The sequence below is a fragment of the Notechis scutatus genome, chromosome 2 (genome assembly GCF_049901735.1).
Source record: "Notechis scutatus isolate UNSWTSFEM ecotype Mainland chromosome 2, rNotScu1.2, whole genome shotgun sequence".
Taxonomy (NCBI): domain Eukaryota; kingdom Metazoa; phylum Chordata; class Lepidosauria; order Squamata; family Elapidae; genus Notechis; species Notechis scutatus.
The window spans coordinates 205525602-205543180 of record NC_142010.1 but is presented as its reverse complement, the minus strand read 5'-3'; the positions used below and the strand labels follow the sequence as shown (position 1 = coordinate 205543180).

The 17579-nt window shown below is 40.3% G+C and overlaps 1 protein-coding gene across 13 annotated transcripts in view; it reads right to left on the bottom strand.

Annotated features, from left to right (window-relative positions):
• NTRK2 (neurotrophic receptor tyrosine kinase 2) overlaps positions 1-8139 on the bottom strand; it is a 197258-nt gene extending 189119 nt beyond the window's left edge. For 10 of the 13 annotated variants that reach the window (XM_087957872.1, XM_087957878.1, XM_087957876.1 and 7 more), the window contains exons 1-2: positions 6508-6654; positions 5564-6058 (exon numbers count right to left, since the gene is read on the bottom strand). In XM_087957872.1, coding sequence (XP_087813998.1) covers positions 5564-5820 — 257 coding nt within the window. In that variant the 5' untranslated portion in view covers positions 5821-6058; positions 6508-6654. Of the gene's footprint in view, positions 1-5563; positions 6059-6300; positions 6431-6507; positions 6655-8092 lie in introns of those variants that run through there. The other 3 variants (XM_087957873.1, XM_087957881.1, XM_087957874.1) reach the window with 2 other exon arrangements.
• Between the last annotated feature and the right edge of the window lie 9440 nt (positions 8140-17579).

The following is a 17579-nucleotide window of genomic DNA, read 5'->3' as shown; positions in this document are numbered from 1 at the left end:
GCCATTTTTTTCACTGGTTTATTAATTTGGGTTGAATATTATGAATTAGCAATTGTGGGCTTATTTAGCTCTAATCAAGAATAACCAATTAATGACTCTGCTTTACAGTAGTTTAGGTTTATTTTAAACCCAGTCACTTTCTCTCAGCTCACCTCACCTCCCAGGGTTGTTGTTGTTGTGAAGAACGAATGTTACATTGATTAAGCTGCCTTAAGTTATTTATAAAAAATAATAATAAAATACATCTCAACTACATTTTTTGTTCTTGGGTAAGGAAAACAATTCTGCAGAAGTAGCAGATTTGGAACTCAGCCTATAAAATACTCAGGTGAAAATCATAAATTAATGACTCATTTGCAACAAGATGTTTCTTTAAAAATCAACAGTTTAACATCTTGTATAGAAAAACAAATTCTGCAAGAAACCAAATGTTTCATTAAAAGTTGTGTTCACTCACTGTAACATAAAGGTATTAGAGTAAAGGCTCATATAAAGACATAGTATTGAAAAATTGATTTTAAAAACCTTGGAAGAATAAGGAAGGTGGCAACATAGCCTTCCAAATCATATCTGGATAATGATGATTTACCTTCTTTTCTAACCATTTCCTATCTGTTCTAGAGCAGAAGAGCTAACAGGGAATGAAATGTTTCGTTAAAATTGCATGAAAGCATTTTTTCATATAGTATCTCAGATACCTCAATTGTTCTGGGATCGTAATGCATGTATGATTATTCTTTTTGTCTCCATTCTAAAGAGCCAATATAGGCAATAGCACAATACTTATTGTATTTTCATCCTAAAATTTGTCTGGGCCTGTTGGAGACAAACTGAAATCTGCCAAGATTTCCTGCAAGTGTTTTCTTTGTAATCACACATTGAATGTAACATCTGATTGATGTTGAATTGCCCTTTTCAAAGAGGACTAAAATTTCAATCCAAAAAGAACTTTCTGTAGAGGCAAAAATACCCATAAAGTTTTAAAGAGCAGAGATATTAGCTGGTCTTCTTTCAAAGGAACTTTCCCTGATTTTTTTTTAAAAAAATGTAAGGAATAAAGTACAGAAAAAATAAGATATCAAATATTCTCTTCTCTCTAATTTCACCAAACCTTTACCAAGTTATACTTTGTTCTTAAAATTGTCTAATATATGTTACTGTTATTTATTAAAATATTTGAATTACTTTATGTAACGTCTGCACACATTTCTTTTGTGGTTTTTCAATGCATGTAATCAGCACATACAGAACTGATTTAAAAAAAAACCTGGAGTGTAGAAGTTTTGGGGGAGACAAACTGAACAGAGCAATTAACGTCAATTGTTGGTGTTCCCAAAATGTCAGTGTAATATTCATGTCAGTGTAATAATATTTCCTACGAACCCTATGAAATGTTGCTAAATCATTCTATAAAATGGTTTAATGGAATAAGCCATTATTTGCAATTGCATTGATTTTAGTACAAAAGGAAGAATTAGAAGAACTAGAACTGAAATGTCCATTTCCATTTAAAATTCTACTATGAAAAAAATCTGACTTAAAAACTGACCTAGTGATTTCATAAGTCTAAAGTCTAAATGATTGTGTGATCTAATGATTTTGCTTTATCTTTTTTTCTAACAGAAATATCTTAAACATGTTCTTTAGCATCAAGAACAGTCATGTTGAGATCTCCATTAATGTCCATGGCAGAGTGCCTCTCTGCAAAGACTGGAATATTTGTGTAACCAATAACCTGCAACAATTGCTCCAGAAGTAGATTATGCTCCATTATGGAACAATAGTCATTGCCAATGTATATATGTAACAAAACCTTTTCAAGCTTGTGCCAGGACCCTAAGGAACAGGATCAAACACAATCTCATTATAAGCATAGGTTTGTAAGATCATGACTATGTTATTCATTAAAACAGACAAGCAAGTCTGTGAATAATCTACTGAGAGAGAGAAAGAGAGGAAGCTTGGTGAGAAAAAATTCCATCTTCTTCCTGATTCTATCAACCTAATTTCCAAACAAAACAAACAAAAACTCAAGTAGTTTCTTTTTATACTCCATAAGTTCTGGATGTGATGGGGGGCGGGGGGAGTTAATTTATCTGAACTGTTGACACTTAAAGATTTTTGACCCAAATAAAATCTGGGCCTTTGCAATTTTATCTCTCAGAGATTATTCTGTTGGTTTAAAAGTTCATCCTTTCTCACTCATCTGTAGATATCTACTCCACCCATAATTGCCTTTGCCTTTTCTTATTATACCATAAATAGCACTCTGTGAAAAACATGAATATGAGAAAGGGCTCAATTTCATTTCCTTTCTCAATATGGTCTTTCCAGATACAACATATCAAGCATCCATATATTTGTTAAGCTTTCATAAAGCCTATGCATTGTGTATTTTACAAATTCAATAAATCTCAACAGCTCTGGGGTTAAAGAAAGCTGAAATGCACCTGCTTCAAAAGCATTATGATTCCACCACAACCCTGGTTCTAATAACAAGGCCTTGAATTCCCCTAAATCCTATAAAAACTGTCATGAACCCTAAATTTGTCTTTATCATAAAATCTGACAAAAACACATTAATTCCAAACATTGTTTAGAGAAAACCTCTTTAACAAAAAACATTTTTCACATGAAAGGTGTAAGAAATTCCATAGAGTAACTATTATAAGTGACAATACAGTTGAGTAGAAAAATATAGTTACTATTCCTGTGATACTTTGAGCTCTGAAGTAATATTCCACAGTGCTAGCTTACTTCGTTTAGTTTCCAAAGCAATACAATGGCATTTTAATTAAGATGTAGTTGCCATGTGGATATTGCTAAACTGTTAAAGCAGCTAAATGTTTAATTATCATTGAGTATTAATGAACAACCTTGCCTTTTCATCTTTTATGAACATCTTTTAAAGTCAAAGCCAATTTCAGTGCTTCATATCTTATGGAGTAAAATATTCATATACAATAAGTGCTCTTGGGAAATCTGTAATCTTTGTGTTAGAGAAACTGCCAAAGTTTGTAACAGAACAAAAAGCAATTTTTAGTCTAGAGAAGAATCCAAATCAAATGATTAAATAGAGATATCAGAAAAGACACAACATTAAGTGTATTGCTACAACTTTATAAATGTAATAAAGAACATTTTAATTAATCCCAGTGATTGGCTAGGAACTGTAAAATAATTTATAAAATCAATGTTATGTACTTTGACAATTAACAAATAAGCATTAAAACAAGCAATTACAATCACTGCTTGAAACATGCACTCAAAAGAGCAAAATATAAAGGCCTTTAAATGCTGTGCAAGGAAACAATTCAAATTCTTTCTGCCATGTATAGGAACTGGTACAGGATAATTTCCTAAAGATTATTATCATATATGCATATGCTGCAATAGCTTTTTTAAAAAGCATAATGGTAAACAGTTAAAGTATAGAGCAAATTTTTTTGCTATAATACTCTATACTAAAAAATTTGCAATAGCAATATTACCAAGGAAAGCGAGGAAACAAAATATTTTCTGCATACACAGACGTCTATATACATGAAATGATTGCGGTCAACCACCCTTAACTTCTGATTTCATAAAGAACAAGGCCTGAGTTCAAGAAGAAGTTAATTGCCATGATAGAAACTTAATAGCAATTAAAATAGTCCCAGTGGCTGCACATTAGCATCTCAAATAGACTCATTTGGTTTCGTTAAAACATTTAGTCTTAGTTAAAACATTTACTTTTACTTAAAGTAAATTTGGGGCATGTTGCTAAAACAATCACAGTTTAATCCAGGGTTTCACAAGTGTTGTTAACTTGATCTCTTCCTCCTTCCTTTTCAAATTACCTCCCTGACACCACACCACTGCAGCATCAATTCTTTGCTATAGATGTTCACATGCTATTATTGGCACACATGCATGAACTACAGATTAGGAATATAATCTGACCATTATACCAGAGGGAGAACCCAACCCAATGAGAAGAGGAACAAAATATTTCTGTCTCCCTCTTTCAGATGTATGTATATAGAGATAAACATTTCCATATATGTCAGCTGATTATATTGATAACAGTCATTTCACAGCTCCAGTATAGACTAGAGTTAGACAGTGTGGTCCGCCACTGGGCTTCAATCTCTCCATATATACCTCATGTGCATAGAAAAAGGTCTACCTGCTTGTTATGTTGCACAGCCTCCAAAAACAGTAGCCCTGCATTTGAACACACAATAAAATCTATCCTATAGATTAATATAGATAAATCTATCCTATAGAAGGGAAGCATATTTTTATTTACAAACAGACCCAACTCTTACACATAAGAACATATTCTACAGCAAACAAAACCCATGCATATTAACAAGTGAAGACTACCGTTAAAATAAACATAAAAGCTGAATACGTGTAAAGAGGGAATAAATCCCTCTCTCTTCCCTGTTTATACACAGAATATAAACAAACCACACAGCTTTTACTACCGGTAGTACTATCACACACAACCAGCCTATTCAACTTTATTCACCTTGTTTTCCTTTATTTACATAATGTAACATTTTTTTTGTAAAAAAGAAGTAACAGGAATGTAGAAGTTAGCAAGCTTCTCCATAGTATAAAAAAAAAAAAAACCTGACAAGAGGCAATACAATACTAATGTTCAACCAAAACCAATACAACCTATTTGCTCTATTGCTTTATGATTTAGTTGATTCCCAGGAAATTGGACTCGGGGCAATTAAGATTCATAAGCTAAATGCTTTTAAAATTGTATCTGAGGGAAAGTCAAATCTAAATTAGATCAATCCAGGCTTTTAGACGTTCAGCTAGTAGCCTTTGGAGCAAGTGCATCGCTATACAGAGAACATCTCCTCTTACATATTCTTTCCAAAACAGCGACAGGCATATTCTTAAGCAGAATCCCTATAATAAAAATCTATTTGGCTACTTTTAGGAAGCTATTTTGTCCAGTTCACCAAAGCAAATTGAAAATGTTTGGGTAATAACTGAAAGACTTCATGAAGAGATAGCAAATGGATTGTGGTGTTTAAAAGCAAACCTCCAGTTAAGAGGGTTTTAGAAGGTTCTCTTGTGTATTTTTTTTTTCCAGACAGTGGACTGTCAAGCGACACATTGTAGGATCGCTGCCTTTCCTGGGGTGCCTTAAAAGATCCATAAATGGTGTACCCATCCAGCACCACAGCTGAAGACATAAAAAGCAGATAAGAAGAGGTATGCTTCATCTTAGTCCTCATTTTATGTACACCTTAAGGAAGGTAGCGCTTACTCAAAGGAGCACACAGATGTGTGTTTGTTAAACATCCAAGATGCACTGTGCAGAAAGATGCATAGCTAAACAAATCAAATTGCAAAATGTATGTATGTATGTATGTATGTATGTATGTATGTATGTATGTATGTATGTGCCTTGTTTAAATCAATAAGAGCGAATAAAATTTCGCTATACCGACCGCGACGCTACTAAAAGCAAACCCCAACATTCAACCCCTCCGGCCGATTCTCGCTCGCACCCTCGTTACTTTTCCCTCAGCCCCAACGCCGCTCAGGCACTCACATGTCGGTGACTTTCTCCCGCTCGCTCCTCTTGCCGAGCACAGGGAAGGACACGAGGCTGGCGGCGGCTTCGCTGCACCAGATCCGCTCGGGACTGCAGGCGCACGAGGTGGGGCAAGCGGAGGCGAGCAGCCCCCGCCAAGCGCCCAGCATCAGCCAACACAAGCTCCAGAAGCCGGTCGCCGTCGCCTGGGGCGAACCCTGAAGCCGCCGCTGCCGCCACCGCCAACACCACCATGCCCTTGGCGGGGCCCCCATGTCGCCGCCGCTCCTCGGTGGCTTTTCTTCCCGCCCGCCAAGCGCGATCAATCCAGCTCGGCTGCCGGGACACCGAGCCGTCAGTCACTCCAGCATCCTTTTCCTCTCCTGTCCGGGGGGGCAGCCGCTGCCTCGGCCTTCCCTTCGCAAGGCGGCAAGTTCTGGGCTTCGGTCAGGCGGCGAAATCTCTCCCGGGGCGCAGCGGGCTCCCCCTCAAGAGAGCGTCCGAGGACCAAGCCTGGGAGGGGAGGGAGGAGAAAAGAGAGAGATGCCCTGTGAGGAGGGGAGCCGGTGCCTCGTTTGCTTCCCCTCGCCGACTCCGACCCGCTTCCCGCCCCACGAGCAGGGGGCGCCAGCGGCCACGCTGCCCGAGCGGAAAAAGCGCCCGGCCGGCCGCCGCCCGACCCGGGATAGCGACAATTAGAGCTTAACGCAGCCACTCCTCCTCCTCCTCCTCGGCCAGGTGGCCGCTGCCCCTACCCAGGCGACCGAGCCTCGGCAAAAGCTGCAGTGCCTTCGCCGCCACCCAGCTCCGCGGCTCCTGCCCGGCTCCCTCTCGCCGCTCCCGGCGCAAGGCTGAGAAAAGCGGGGGGGCGTCGTCGCTTCTCGCCGGCGTTCCCCACCCCACCCTACCCTACCCACCCCCACACACACACACACACAGCCCCGCACAACAGGAAGACGCACAGGCGCTGTCACCCGCCGCCGCCTCCCGGTCCACGCGCTTGCTGATAATAAAGCGCCCAGGGTCCTGCTGCAGCCCCAAACCGAGGGAGCTGTCACCGGTGAAGTGACGTTGGGAGGCTGACGCAAGGAGAGGTAGAAAAATCCCCCAAAAAAGCCGGATTCTTTTTGAAGGAGTGGGGTGGGGGGGAGAGGAGAGGAAGAGGAGGGGAAAAGAGGTGTGGGCAACGAGATACCAATAGTCAGGCGGAGAGTCTGAATACAACACACACACACACACACACACAAAACACGCGCGCACGCGTGAGGATGAGCGAGACAGTCCGTCTCCCTGGGCAAAAAACCTCGAAGAGAGTGTGTGTGTGTGTGTGTGTGTGTGTCCCTCTCCCCCCTCTATTCCTCTCCCTCTCCCTTTCTCCCTCTTCCCCAATCCCTCTTTCTCCTTCTCTCTCCCTCTCCTTCTCTCCCTTTCTCCCTCTCCCTCTTTCTCACCCCCTCTCCTTCTCTCCCTCCCTTTCCTTCTCTCTCTCTTCGTCTCTCCCTCTTTCACTCTCCCTTTCTCCCTCTTTCTCCCCCCCTCTCTCTGCTTCTCTCCCTCCCTTTCCTTCTCTCTCTCTTCGTCTCTCCCTCTTTCACTCTCCCTTTCTCCCTCTTTCTCCCCCCCTCTCTCTGCTTCTCTCCTTCCCTTTCCTTCTCTCTCTCTTCGTCTCTCCCTCTCCCTCTTTCTCACCTCCTCCCCCTTTCCTCCCTTTCCTTCTCTCTCCTTCCCTCCCTCCCTCCCTCTTTATCTCTCCCTCTTCTTCTCTCTCTCTCTCTCTCTTTCCCTTTTTTTTCTTTTTAATAAATCCTGCAATCTGTCGCCGCCGCCGTGCAAACCGGAGCACGGGCAACAGCAGCTGCGCTTTCTCTCTTCCAAAACACGCCGGGACGTGATCTGAATAACACCCGGCTTGACCTGCGATTGAAACGCCTCCCGGCTCTTTCTCGAAGGGAGGGTGGCTCTTCTCTACGTTTCGCCGCCTTCCGCAGTGCAAGGGACGGCGGGCGAGTCCCGTTTTTCGCTTTCGACGCGCTCGCCGCTCGCCAGTTGCAGCAATTGGGGACCGCAACCGGGTCGTTCGGGGCGGCCAGCGCTGCGGGCTTTCCTGGGCTAAGAGAAGATGAAGCCCGGGATCGTCGGTGTTGGCATTGTAACCCTGTTAAGAACCGGGGACACGGGTGGCAATCCAACATTCCTTCCAGCCTGCCTGCCTGGTGATAGGGCTAATCAGCTTTCTCCGCTGAAAGACACGCGTGCATGTCACAGGCATGCATGCAATTGGTACACACCGGTGAATCTGGAGACAAGCGATATATATTCCGCGATGCAAGATAGATAGATAACTAACTAGATAGATAGATGGATGGATAGATAGATAGATAGATAGATAGATAGATAGATAGATAGATAGATAGATATAGATAGATAGATAGATAGATAGATAGATAGATAGATTAGATAGATAGATAGATAGATAGATAGATAGATAGATAGATAGATAGATAGATAGATAGATATGCACTAATAGGGAATATTTTCTTTAAGCACCTTGAATACCCTGGCACGTGTGATGGATGGCAGGCATCAAAACAAGTTGTCATGGAATCTGCCTTTTCATTAGTGGTTGCTCCCTCCCCCTCCCCTCTCTTTCCGCAGTAATTTAAAAAGAAGCAGGAAAAATGCACCGCAGTGTCTTCAGCCAGGAGCGAGGTCTGGCGCCACCCCGTGCCTGAAATGTGAACTAGTCGTCGGAACGAAAAACAATCTCATGCGCGTCTGAGGAAGATAATGTCAGATGGAGGTGGGCACGGAAAAACTGCGAGCGCTTTTCTTCTGTTTGCCGTTTCTTCCCCCGGAAGTCAAGATAGCATGTCTTCTCCGTGTATACGGATAAGACACTGCAACAAAGTATTTTACTCTTTGAATTGTTCTCGGGTCTTGATTTAAGGCATAGCATTTCTTCAAGGACAAATATTTTATCTTTTTTAAAAAGTTATTGAAATATTGTTCAGTTTCAGTAAAGTAAGATTCACTTTACTGTTGGGGAAATGGAATAATTTTCCAGTTCTGTGCTTTTTTTGACACCCACCATCAGCACAAAAAATAGAAGGGACTCAAATGAGGTATTTTGGACAATCCCAGATACATACGCATAAATGTATATTTATTTCCACTGTGAGTATAAACTTCTAGAAAAGCCTAGTCTCTATAATTTGTCAGTATACCAATACTGGAAATAAAATAAATAAATCCCTTGGGGTGCTGCCTTCCTCACTGAGTTCATTCATAAGAGTTTTTCAGAATAAAAGAGCTTACTGCAGGATGAATTTTAAGAATACCTTCATTTTACTTTTATTTATATCCTGCCCTTTATTATTTTTATAAATGCCTCAAGGCATTGAAATACCTGATACCCCTGCTGCCTCCTGTTTTCCCCACAATAACAATGCTGTGAGTGGAGTGTGGCTGAGGGAGTGATTGGCCAAAGGTCACTCAGCCAACTTTCATGCCTGGAACTCACAAGTCTCCTGGTTTCTAGCCTGGTACGTTAACCACTAGACCAGGGGTGTCCAACCTTGGCAACTTTAAGACTTGTGGACTTCAACTCCCGGCTGAGGAACTCTGGGAGTTGAAGTCCACAAGTCTTAAAGTTGCCAAGGTTGGACACCCCTGCACTAGACCAATTGAGTCCATTATGAGTTGTAATAGATTACAAAAAATCAAATGGCAAATAACTACAACTGTTACTGTCTGTAATGTGCCCAACTACCCCTAATCATTACAGATCTGACTTTGGTTTTTAGAATGGTAACCTGCAATGAAACATAGCATGGTGAGTATAATGGGGAACAACATCCCCACATCACTTTTGCTTGAACAGGCCTTTTGTAATTAACCAAGTTCATCATGGTGGCCATTTTGTGAAAGTGTTGCAGCAAGCTTTTGGGTGTACCCTTTTGTCCAAATTTTAGTTATTCTTTTATTGTATTGGATTTAGAAAACTGTTCAACTCCCAAGTGAGGGAATGTTGTGTGCAAGTGTGGATTATGTGAGCAGCTTACGTAATCGAAAGAGGGGAAACAATTAAAAAGAAAAGAACATGTGTGCCCAAATAAAACTCACATTGCATTACAAAATATCTTTTAGGAGCTCCTGAACCTAATGAACCTAATCTAGACCAGAGAGCACAGCCACTTTTCAAGACCTTGTGAAACTCTTGGAGGATTTTTAAATGTCTGGAGTCTGGACTGATAGTATTCCAGAGGGCAGGTACCACAACAACAAAAATGTGTGTTTTCAAAGTGGCATTCCTTAATGTCAAGGTTGTATTTCAAACAGCACTTTGCAGAAAACTAGGAACTATTTGAACATGCAAAGCACTTACACACGTGGGTGTACCGAGATGCACTTATCACTGCCTTTGACACTGCATTTTGGACCAGCCTGTAGCATCCAGGTGATGTTCAAGGGCAGCCCCAAGCAGAATGAAATTCAGTAGTCTGACCATGAGGTAACTGAAGCATGCATGAGCATCTGAAGGGCCTCCCATTCTAGAAATGGGTACAACTTGTTGGAAGAAATATCCTTCTGAGTTCAGTTCAAAGTGGGGAAAAAGACACTGGAATCACGGAAGTTGCTTGGAAAGAAGGTTTGTTTCGATGAACAGGATCACATGCCATGGAGCTCTTAGGGTGAAGAAAAAGGGAAGGGATGCTGAGAGTCCCTTGGTTTTATACTCTCTCTGGCTTTGAACTTTCTGGGGCACAGGGAGAATATCCTGATTGGTTGCTATCAGAGGTCATAGCTAGCTTTGTAGGTTGTGTGCTAAGCTTGGTTGAAACTTGGTGGATGATACAATGAAGGGCAATTCAATGGCTCTGCCTGAAGGAGGTAAATCTTATGTAGAATAGACTGGCCCAGGCCTTAATGGCCCATTAACAAAGATGGGAGGCTGAGTTTCTGCCTCTCTGAGCTTCTACTTCTCTTTTAGGGGAAATATTTAGTATATCCCAAAATATTTAATTTTTCTAGGAGATGGGTGGGTTTTAACTTCCAACAATCTGATATACAAGATGGAGCTGTGCAAAGATCCTAATGGCCACTGCCTCTTCAAGCTGTTAGTTCAGGATGAGGCTGGAAATTATTGTTGTTTATGTTGTTAACTTTATTTGCCATCCATCTTGGTTTGAAGTGAATGAAATAGACTTTTAAAAGATAAAAAGAAAAAAGGGAATATCTGTCTCATTAGCCCAGAGAGCCTTCATTAACCCAGGTCTGCTTATACAGCCATTATGTTGTTGCATTAATGTTACCACCAAAATATAGATTCCTTAATAGGTCAGTGATTGGACAAATGTAGTTAAAATACACATCAAGTCATGAATACTTCTCATTGTAAGATATAACCTAATATTAACTTTTAATACCCAATCATTAACTATGGAGAACTCCTTTGCTTCTGTACTTTACACAATGTGTATTAACTCTTTTCAAAGATTCTTTGCTTGAAGTTCAATCTGAAATCCTTCAGGCTCTCAAGAACTCTATATTCTTGCCTGAAAACGAGTTTTGCAAACAAAACAATGTTAAGACCTGTTCTCTTTAGATTCCTGATCTACACTACATAAGAATTATATATTTCTCCTTATTGTATATGATAAGTTATGGTGGCCTCTACTGGACAATGCCTAGATTTGTTCAGTACAGTCACATCAGAAAGTGAAGATTACAGTCAGGGGTAAGCTGGTAAATGTTTAATAACCAATTCTGCCATCAAACAGCTGATCAATGTACTAGGCATCATGATTCAGTTCTATTCTCAATGGGCTTGAAAACAGCCAGAATTTAACAATCGCCAATTAAACAGTCAGCTATTGCTAACCAATACAAGCTAGCTCCTACACACTACTGGTTACAGTTATTATCAATGGAGGATTTTAAAGTTTTCTTTGTAATATGTTATTTGACTCTAAGGGCATAGGCAACAATATGCTTGCATAAAAATGACTACTAGGCATATCGATTGAATATATACATATTATATGCAGAATTTCTAACATTCTGATCCTCATTGTCAGGAATTACATCCCTGAGATCAATGTTACTTTGTCAAAACAGGTTCAAATAACCTAATAGGAATGGAAGGAACATTCCCAAAATTGAAGCAATGTGGGCTGTAGCAGATAAGCATTGCCTATTAATGACGATGCTGCTTAATTATACTCCTGCACAGAATATTATCAGTTCTGTTCAGGAGCAGGATGAGCTCATACAGTGAAAAGTTGGAATTTTCAAAGCTTTTTTCTTCAAAAACTTTCTGGTTTACCCTCTTATTTTCACCTCCTGCTGTCCGACACAAGAAACCAGGGGCTAGGGTAGAGTTCAAAGGCATTTATTCCATGCAATTTATGATCTACTAATGGTCATGCCAGATAAGAGTCAACAGACTTCAAGGGCAAACTGGACTTAGGTCTCTTCAAGGGGCTTAGGGACTCCAGACTGATGGTGCATTTGATTCCCTACCCCACTCCCACGCTCAGCTTGGTCATCTCTTACACTTGCCTTGGTACAAGGAGCTTGGTAGTTTTTGCTACTACCACCACCTTTCTTCTAGGGAGTTGCCTTTATGTAGCATCTTTGCCCGTGAGACATTAGGATCCCACATCCTGTGCATCTTACAAGTAAGTACGAGCAGCAACACTGAGAAAATGAGATACATTCTATCATCACTCAGGGCTCTGGATCATTAGAAAAATTGACTAGAGAAGTCACCTCCCACCATCCTTTGGGAAAGCAATTAACTTTACAAGAAATAGATAAAAACGATCTTTAATAAAAAAAAGAGGAAAAAAATTGGCTAAAATGAAGGCATCTTCAAATAACAGGAAAATACGAGGAAAATATAAAATCTTGATCCATGAAAGGGTGGTGGTGATTTCTTCCTACTTTATCATGCCACACTGCTTTAAAGAAGATGCGTGGCATGGATAAAGCATGCAACGACTGAGCTTGTATACGGACAATAAAATATTAACCACCGCACATTACGAAACCACAAAATTCTGTGAGTCCACAGGTCTTAAATTCTCCAAGCTTAGATACCCCTGCTCTAAAGAACAGATGTTACCCTTGTGCTTTTGTTACCTGGAAAAATCTTCGTCCTGAAATTTCCAGCTTGAAGTTGAGCTGAGAAGGTGCTAATTCCATGTTTGTTTTTGACCCCTTATAAAGCAATTTCTGCTTGATTTTAAAAGAAGAAAAAACATTGCATCACTTGCAGAAAGGAGGGGTGGGGGTTAAGGGAAATCTGCTTGTTGCATTTGTGCTCAAATCTGCACGTCTGCTGGAGATGGGGAAGAGATGTATTGGAATGTCTGAGCAGCTGTGAAAGGGAAGTGAAGGATGGAGAGGTGGGAGAGGGTGAGGCTTGTCTGCTATTCCCTATAAAAGTACTTCCCATGTCATCCGCCTGCTTTGTTTTGTCCATACTAAATAGAGTAGGCATGATAAGAAAGATAAAAGTGTTTATGCATGCACACACATAGTGAGCGTTTTTGGCTTCCCGATATATATAGATATGTAAATAATATATACTTGTCTACACAGGATGATGTACTGTGTTTTTTTTTTTCAGATACAAAAGTATAAGAATGGATTTTTAGCTGAAGTCTGATTTAAAACGATTACTATATATGCTCATTTGTAGCAATAGTAACAATGACGTGAGCCTAAAGCCACAAAAAGATCTTGACTATGTATCAGAATGGTCAAACAAATGGCAACTTCAAATCTCAACAAATAAATGCTCTGTCTTACATATTGGCAAAAAAATCAGAAAATAAAATACAAGCTGAATAGTCAAGATCTTGTTGATGACCCAAGCTCTGTAAAGGACCTTGGAATACTCACCTCTAATGATCTAAGTGCTAGAGCCCACTGCAACTACATAGCCAAAAAGGCATTAAGAGTTGTTAACCTAATCCTACGTAGCTTTTTCTCTGGTAATATCACACTACTAACCAGAGCATACAAAACATTTGCTAGACCAATACTCGAATACAGTTCATCAGTCTGGAACCCACATTACGTATCTGATATTAGCACAATTGAGAAAGTCCAGAAATATTTCACAAGAAGAGTTCTCCACTCCTCTACTCGTTGTAGAATACCTTATGCCACCAGACTTGAAATTCTAGAACTAGAAAACCTTGAATTACGCGTCTTCGGTCTGATTTAAGCATGGTATATAAAATCATACATTGCAATGTCCTACCTGTCAATGAATACTTCAGCTTCAACCATAACAACACAAGAGCACACAATAGATACAAACTCAAAGTTAACCGCACCAAACTTGATTGCAGGAAATACGACTTCAGCAATAGAGTGGTCAATGTCTGGAATACTCTACCCGACTCTGTAGTTTCTTCCCAAACCCCAAAAACTTTAACCTTAGACCAGTGATCCCCAACCTTTTTCGCAGCGGCCCGGTATTCCCAACCTTTTTTATGGCACGGCCCGGTACCGACATCAGCTGGGCGCCGCCATCTTGTTTTGATGAAAAAGTGCTTCCGGTGAGGTCATCGGAAGCACTTTTTCATCAAAACAAGATGGCGCGCATGCGCTTTCGGTGAGCTTTTCCGGGTAGAAATGGCTTTCTGCCGAAAAAGCTCACGGGCAGCTGGCGCCGCCATCTTGTTTTGATGAAAAGGTGCTTCCGGTGAGCTTTCTGCCCGGAAAAGCTCACCGTAAGCACTTTTCATCAAAACAAGATGGCGGCGCCAGCAAACCAGCGCCAGTAGGACTTGTTCCACGGACCGGTACCGATCCGCGGACCGGTGGTTGGGGACCCCTGCCTTAGACTGTCTACTATTGACCTCACCCCTTTCCTAAGAGGTCTGTAGGGGCGTGCATAAAGCGCACCAACGTGCCTACCGTCCCTGTCCTATTGTTTCTCTTATTCTTCTTTTATTTTTCTTATATGTACCCATTTCATGTATTCACAACTATGTATACACTTATACTTATTATCTTGTAAACAATTGGCAAATCAAATAAATAAATAAATAAATAAAATAAACAATCAGCCCTCCTGATCTTGGCTTTTGCAATTGCAATTTTGCAAACATTACATTTGCTGGGACGGTTCTTTTTCTCTTTGTCTTCTACTGTCTGTCCAGAAATTGTAATGCTGTGGGATAAGGAAAGGAATTACACCAGAAAAAAATGGAAAATGTAAACAAATTATAGAAAATGAGGTGGCATGAATGTCATAGTTAGAGAGTAAGTGGGATTCTCTTGAATGACCTCAAAGTTGATGGCTGCTTAGGACCTGAATGGTCTGTGGAAAGGGAGGGAGGGAGGGAGGGAGGGAGGGAGGAAATTGGAATCACTTTCTATGTAACAGTTGTTGCCAATGGCTTATAACAAACCTCTAGTTGGTATAAGTCAATTGACATACAGAACCTATTATGGACCAAGAGTTGAACATGAGCTCAGCATGAATGTTCCAAAGATTCTTCTACCCTAGCAGAAGCATCAAATTTTTTATTCTTCACTTCTTTGACCCTGACTTCTGGGACAGCTCTCTGGAAAAAAGAAAGAAAGAAAAATGCTGCTAGCAAAGTGGTCCCATGTAGGGTTATTATAGATAATGATCAAATTAAATTTCATCAGAAACCAATCAGGAGCCAGAGGCAACTTGCAAAGGAGAAATGTTCCATGGTCATATCCAGGGAGATCACTAATATCTGCAACTCTACTTTCTTGATCAGTTCCAGCTTTCAGTTGATCTTCAAGAACAGCCCCATGTTGACTTCACTACATAATCCAATGGGGAGATGATTGATGCTGGAGGGACTCCCAATCTAGAAATAGATCCAGCTGGCACACAAGATGAAGTTGTACAAAGACTCTCCTGGCCATGGCTGCCACTTGGTCTTCAAGCAGAGTAGCCAGTTCAGGAGGCCTCCCAATTTGCATACCAGCTTCATATGGAGAAATGTAGCATCAACTAGTGCAGGAATGGAAAATACCAGAATTAGAACTCAAGAAAACCCAAACCCGGAGCTACTTGATCTTATCAGGGGTAAGTTGGATCCCGTTTTTCCCTACCCAGACTCAGGAATAATTTGAAGACCATCAGAACAATCCAAATTTGTGGGGGTTTTTACATTAGATGAAAAGGGTTGAAGATAGCTGTCTGGATCTGCTGTGGAAAATAGTATCCTTTGGGCAAAATACAATGGTTCTTTGTTTCATGTGGTACTGTAGATTGGAAGTACAGTGCCTAAAAACTTAAAGCCCCTCTTGGATCCACTTAGAACCTCTTCTGTGTTTTCTGCTGAAAGGTTTGCCACTGAAATTTGATGGTGACCCCTAATAAAAGGCAGGCTGGAATATTAATTCTTTACTCTTTATTCTTGGCTTTGAGAATGGCAGCAATTTCTGAGACACTGGAGAATGGAAATGATTGTTGTGTACAGGTAACCAAGTTTTAAGCATGGTATATAAAATCATACATTGCAATGTCCTACCTGTCAATGAATACTTCAGCTTCAACCATAACAACACAAGAGCACACAATAGATACAAACTCAAAGTTAACCGCACCAAACTTGATTGCAGGAAATACGACTTCAGCAATAGAGTGGTCAATGTCTGGAATACTCTACCCGACTCTGTAGTTTCTTCCCCAACCCCCAAAAACTTTAACCTTAGACTGTCTACTATTGACCTCACCCCTTTCCTAAGAGGTCTGTAGGGGGCGTGCATAAGCACACCAACATGCCTACCGTCCCTGTCCTATTGTTTCTCTTATTCTTCTTTTATTTTTCTTATATGTACCCATTTCATGTATTCACAACTATGTATACACTTATACTTATTATCTTGTAAACAATTGGCAAATCAAATAAATAAAATAAAATAAATAAATAAATAAATAAATTCTTGTATGCTATGTTATTCAACTACTGAGTTCCCTAAGGCAATGCCTTTTTAGGCATAGTAAAGGAATACTTGACAACTGGAACTGTGTTTTGGTGGCCCAAGAAGAAACAGATAGTAACACTCCAAATTATATTTCTGCAGAAAGTGATGGGCACCCATCATCTTCCAGCAGGCCCTGGCTCAGAAAGATTTATGAACCCTCTTGAATGTCTGTTATTTTAATTTCTGTGTATTCCCTGACATACTTTTAGTATTATATTAGTCCTGAATTATTTTTATGATGTTTTCAAACCTACTGTACATCACCTTCAGTCATTTTCAATTAGATGGCCTTGTATGTCAAATAAATCTAATCCCTTTTCAGCACTGGAGTCTCATCTAAATTTCGTTTTCTCCCTACAGCTTAATTTACACTTAAAAATAAAAGTATAATCAATCTTTCATTATCTGATCTAGCAATCCCTCAGTTTTGTGTGCTGTAATTTTAAAAAGCTTTCCACATCATATAAATGGGCTGGCTTCACTAGGGGCAGGCAAGAATCAACTTGGAGAACAAAAACTGATGTACTGTTTCTCCAACTGAGAAAGATTGTCTAGATCAGTGTTTTCTCAAACTTAGCAACTTTAAAAATATGTGGACTTCAATTCCCAGAGTTCTCCAGCCATGCTGGTTGGGGAATTCTGGGAGTTGAAGTACACATATCTTACATTTATTACCATTGGGAAACTCTGGTCTAGATAATGCTCCACTTACTGCAGACTCTTTTTAAATTTACCAACAAAATATTTTTCAACTACTTTTTATCAGCTTATTGACCTACTGTGCGTAAACTATTGAAACATAAATTGCTGAAACAAAATTAGCTTGTTCTTAATGCCAGTTTTCTGGTAATCTGGAGCTTACAGGAAGTGCAGCCTCTGGGGATGTTCAAACCAAGGTAGACAAGGCTCTCAAAAGTATATTGTAATAATTGTGGAAGGGCAACATTCAAGCCCATATGCATTTCATATCATTTTTCAGTCTTTTACTTCTAAGAATCCATGAACTTGAGCTGTTTAACAGAGAAACTTGAATATGCCTTGA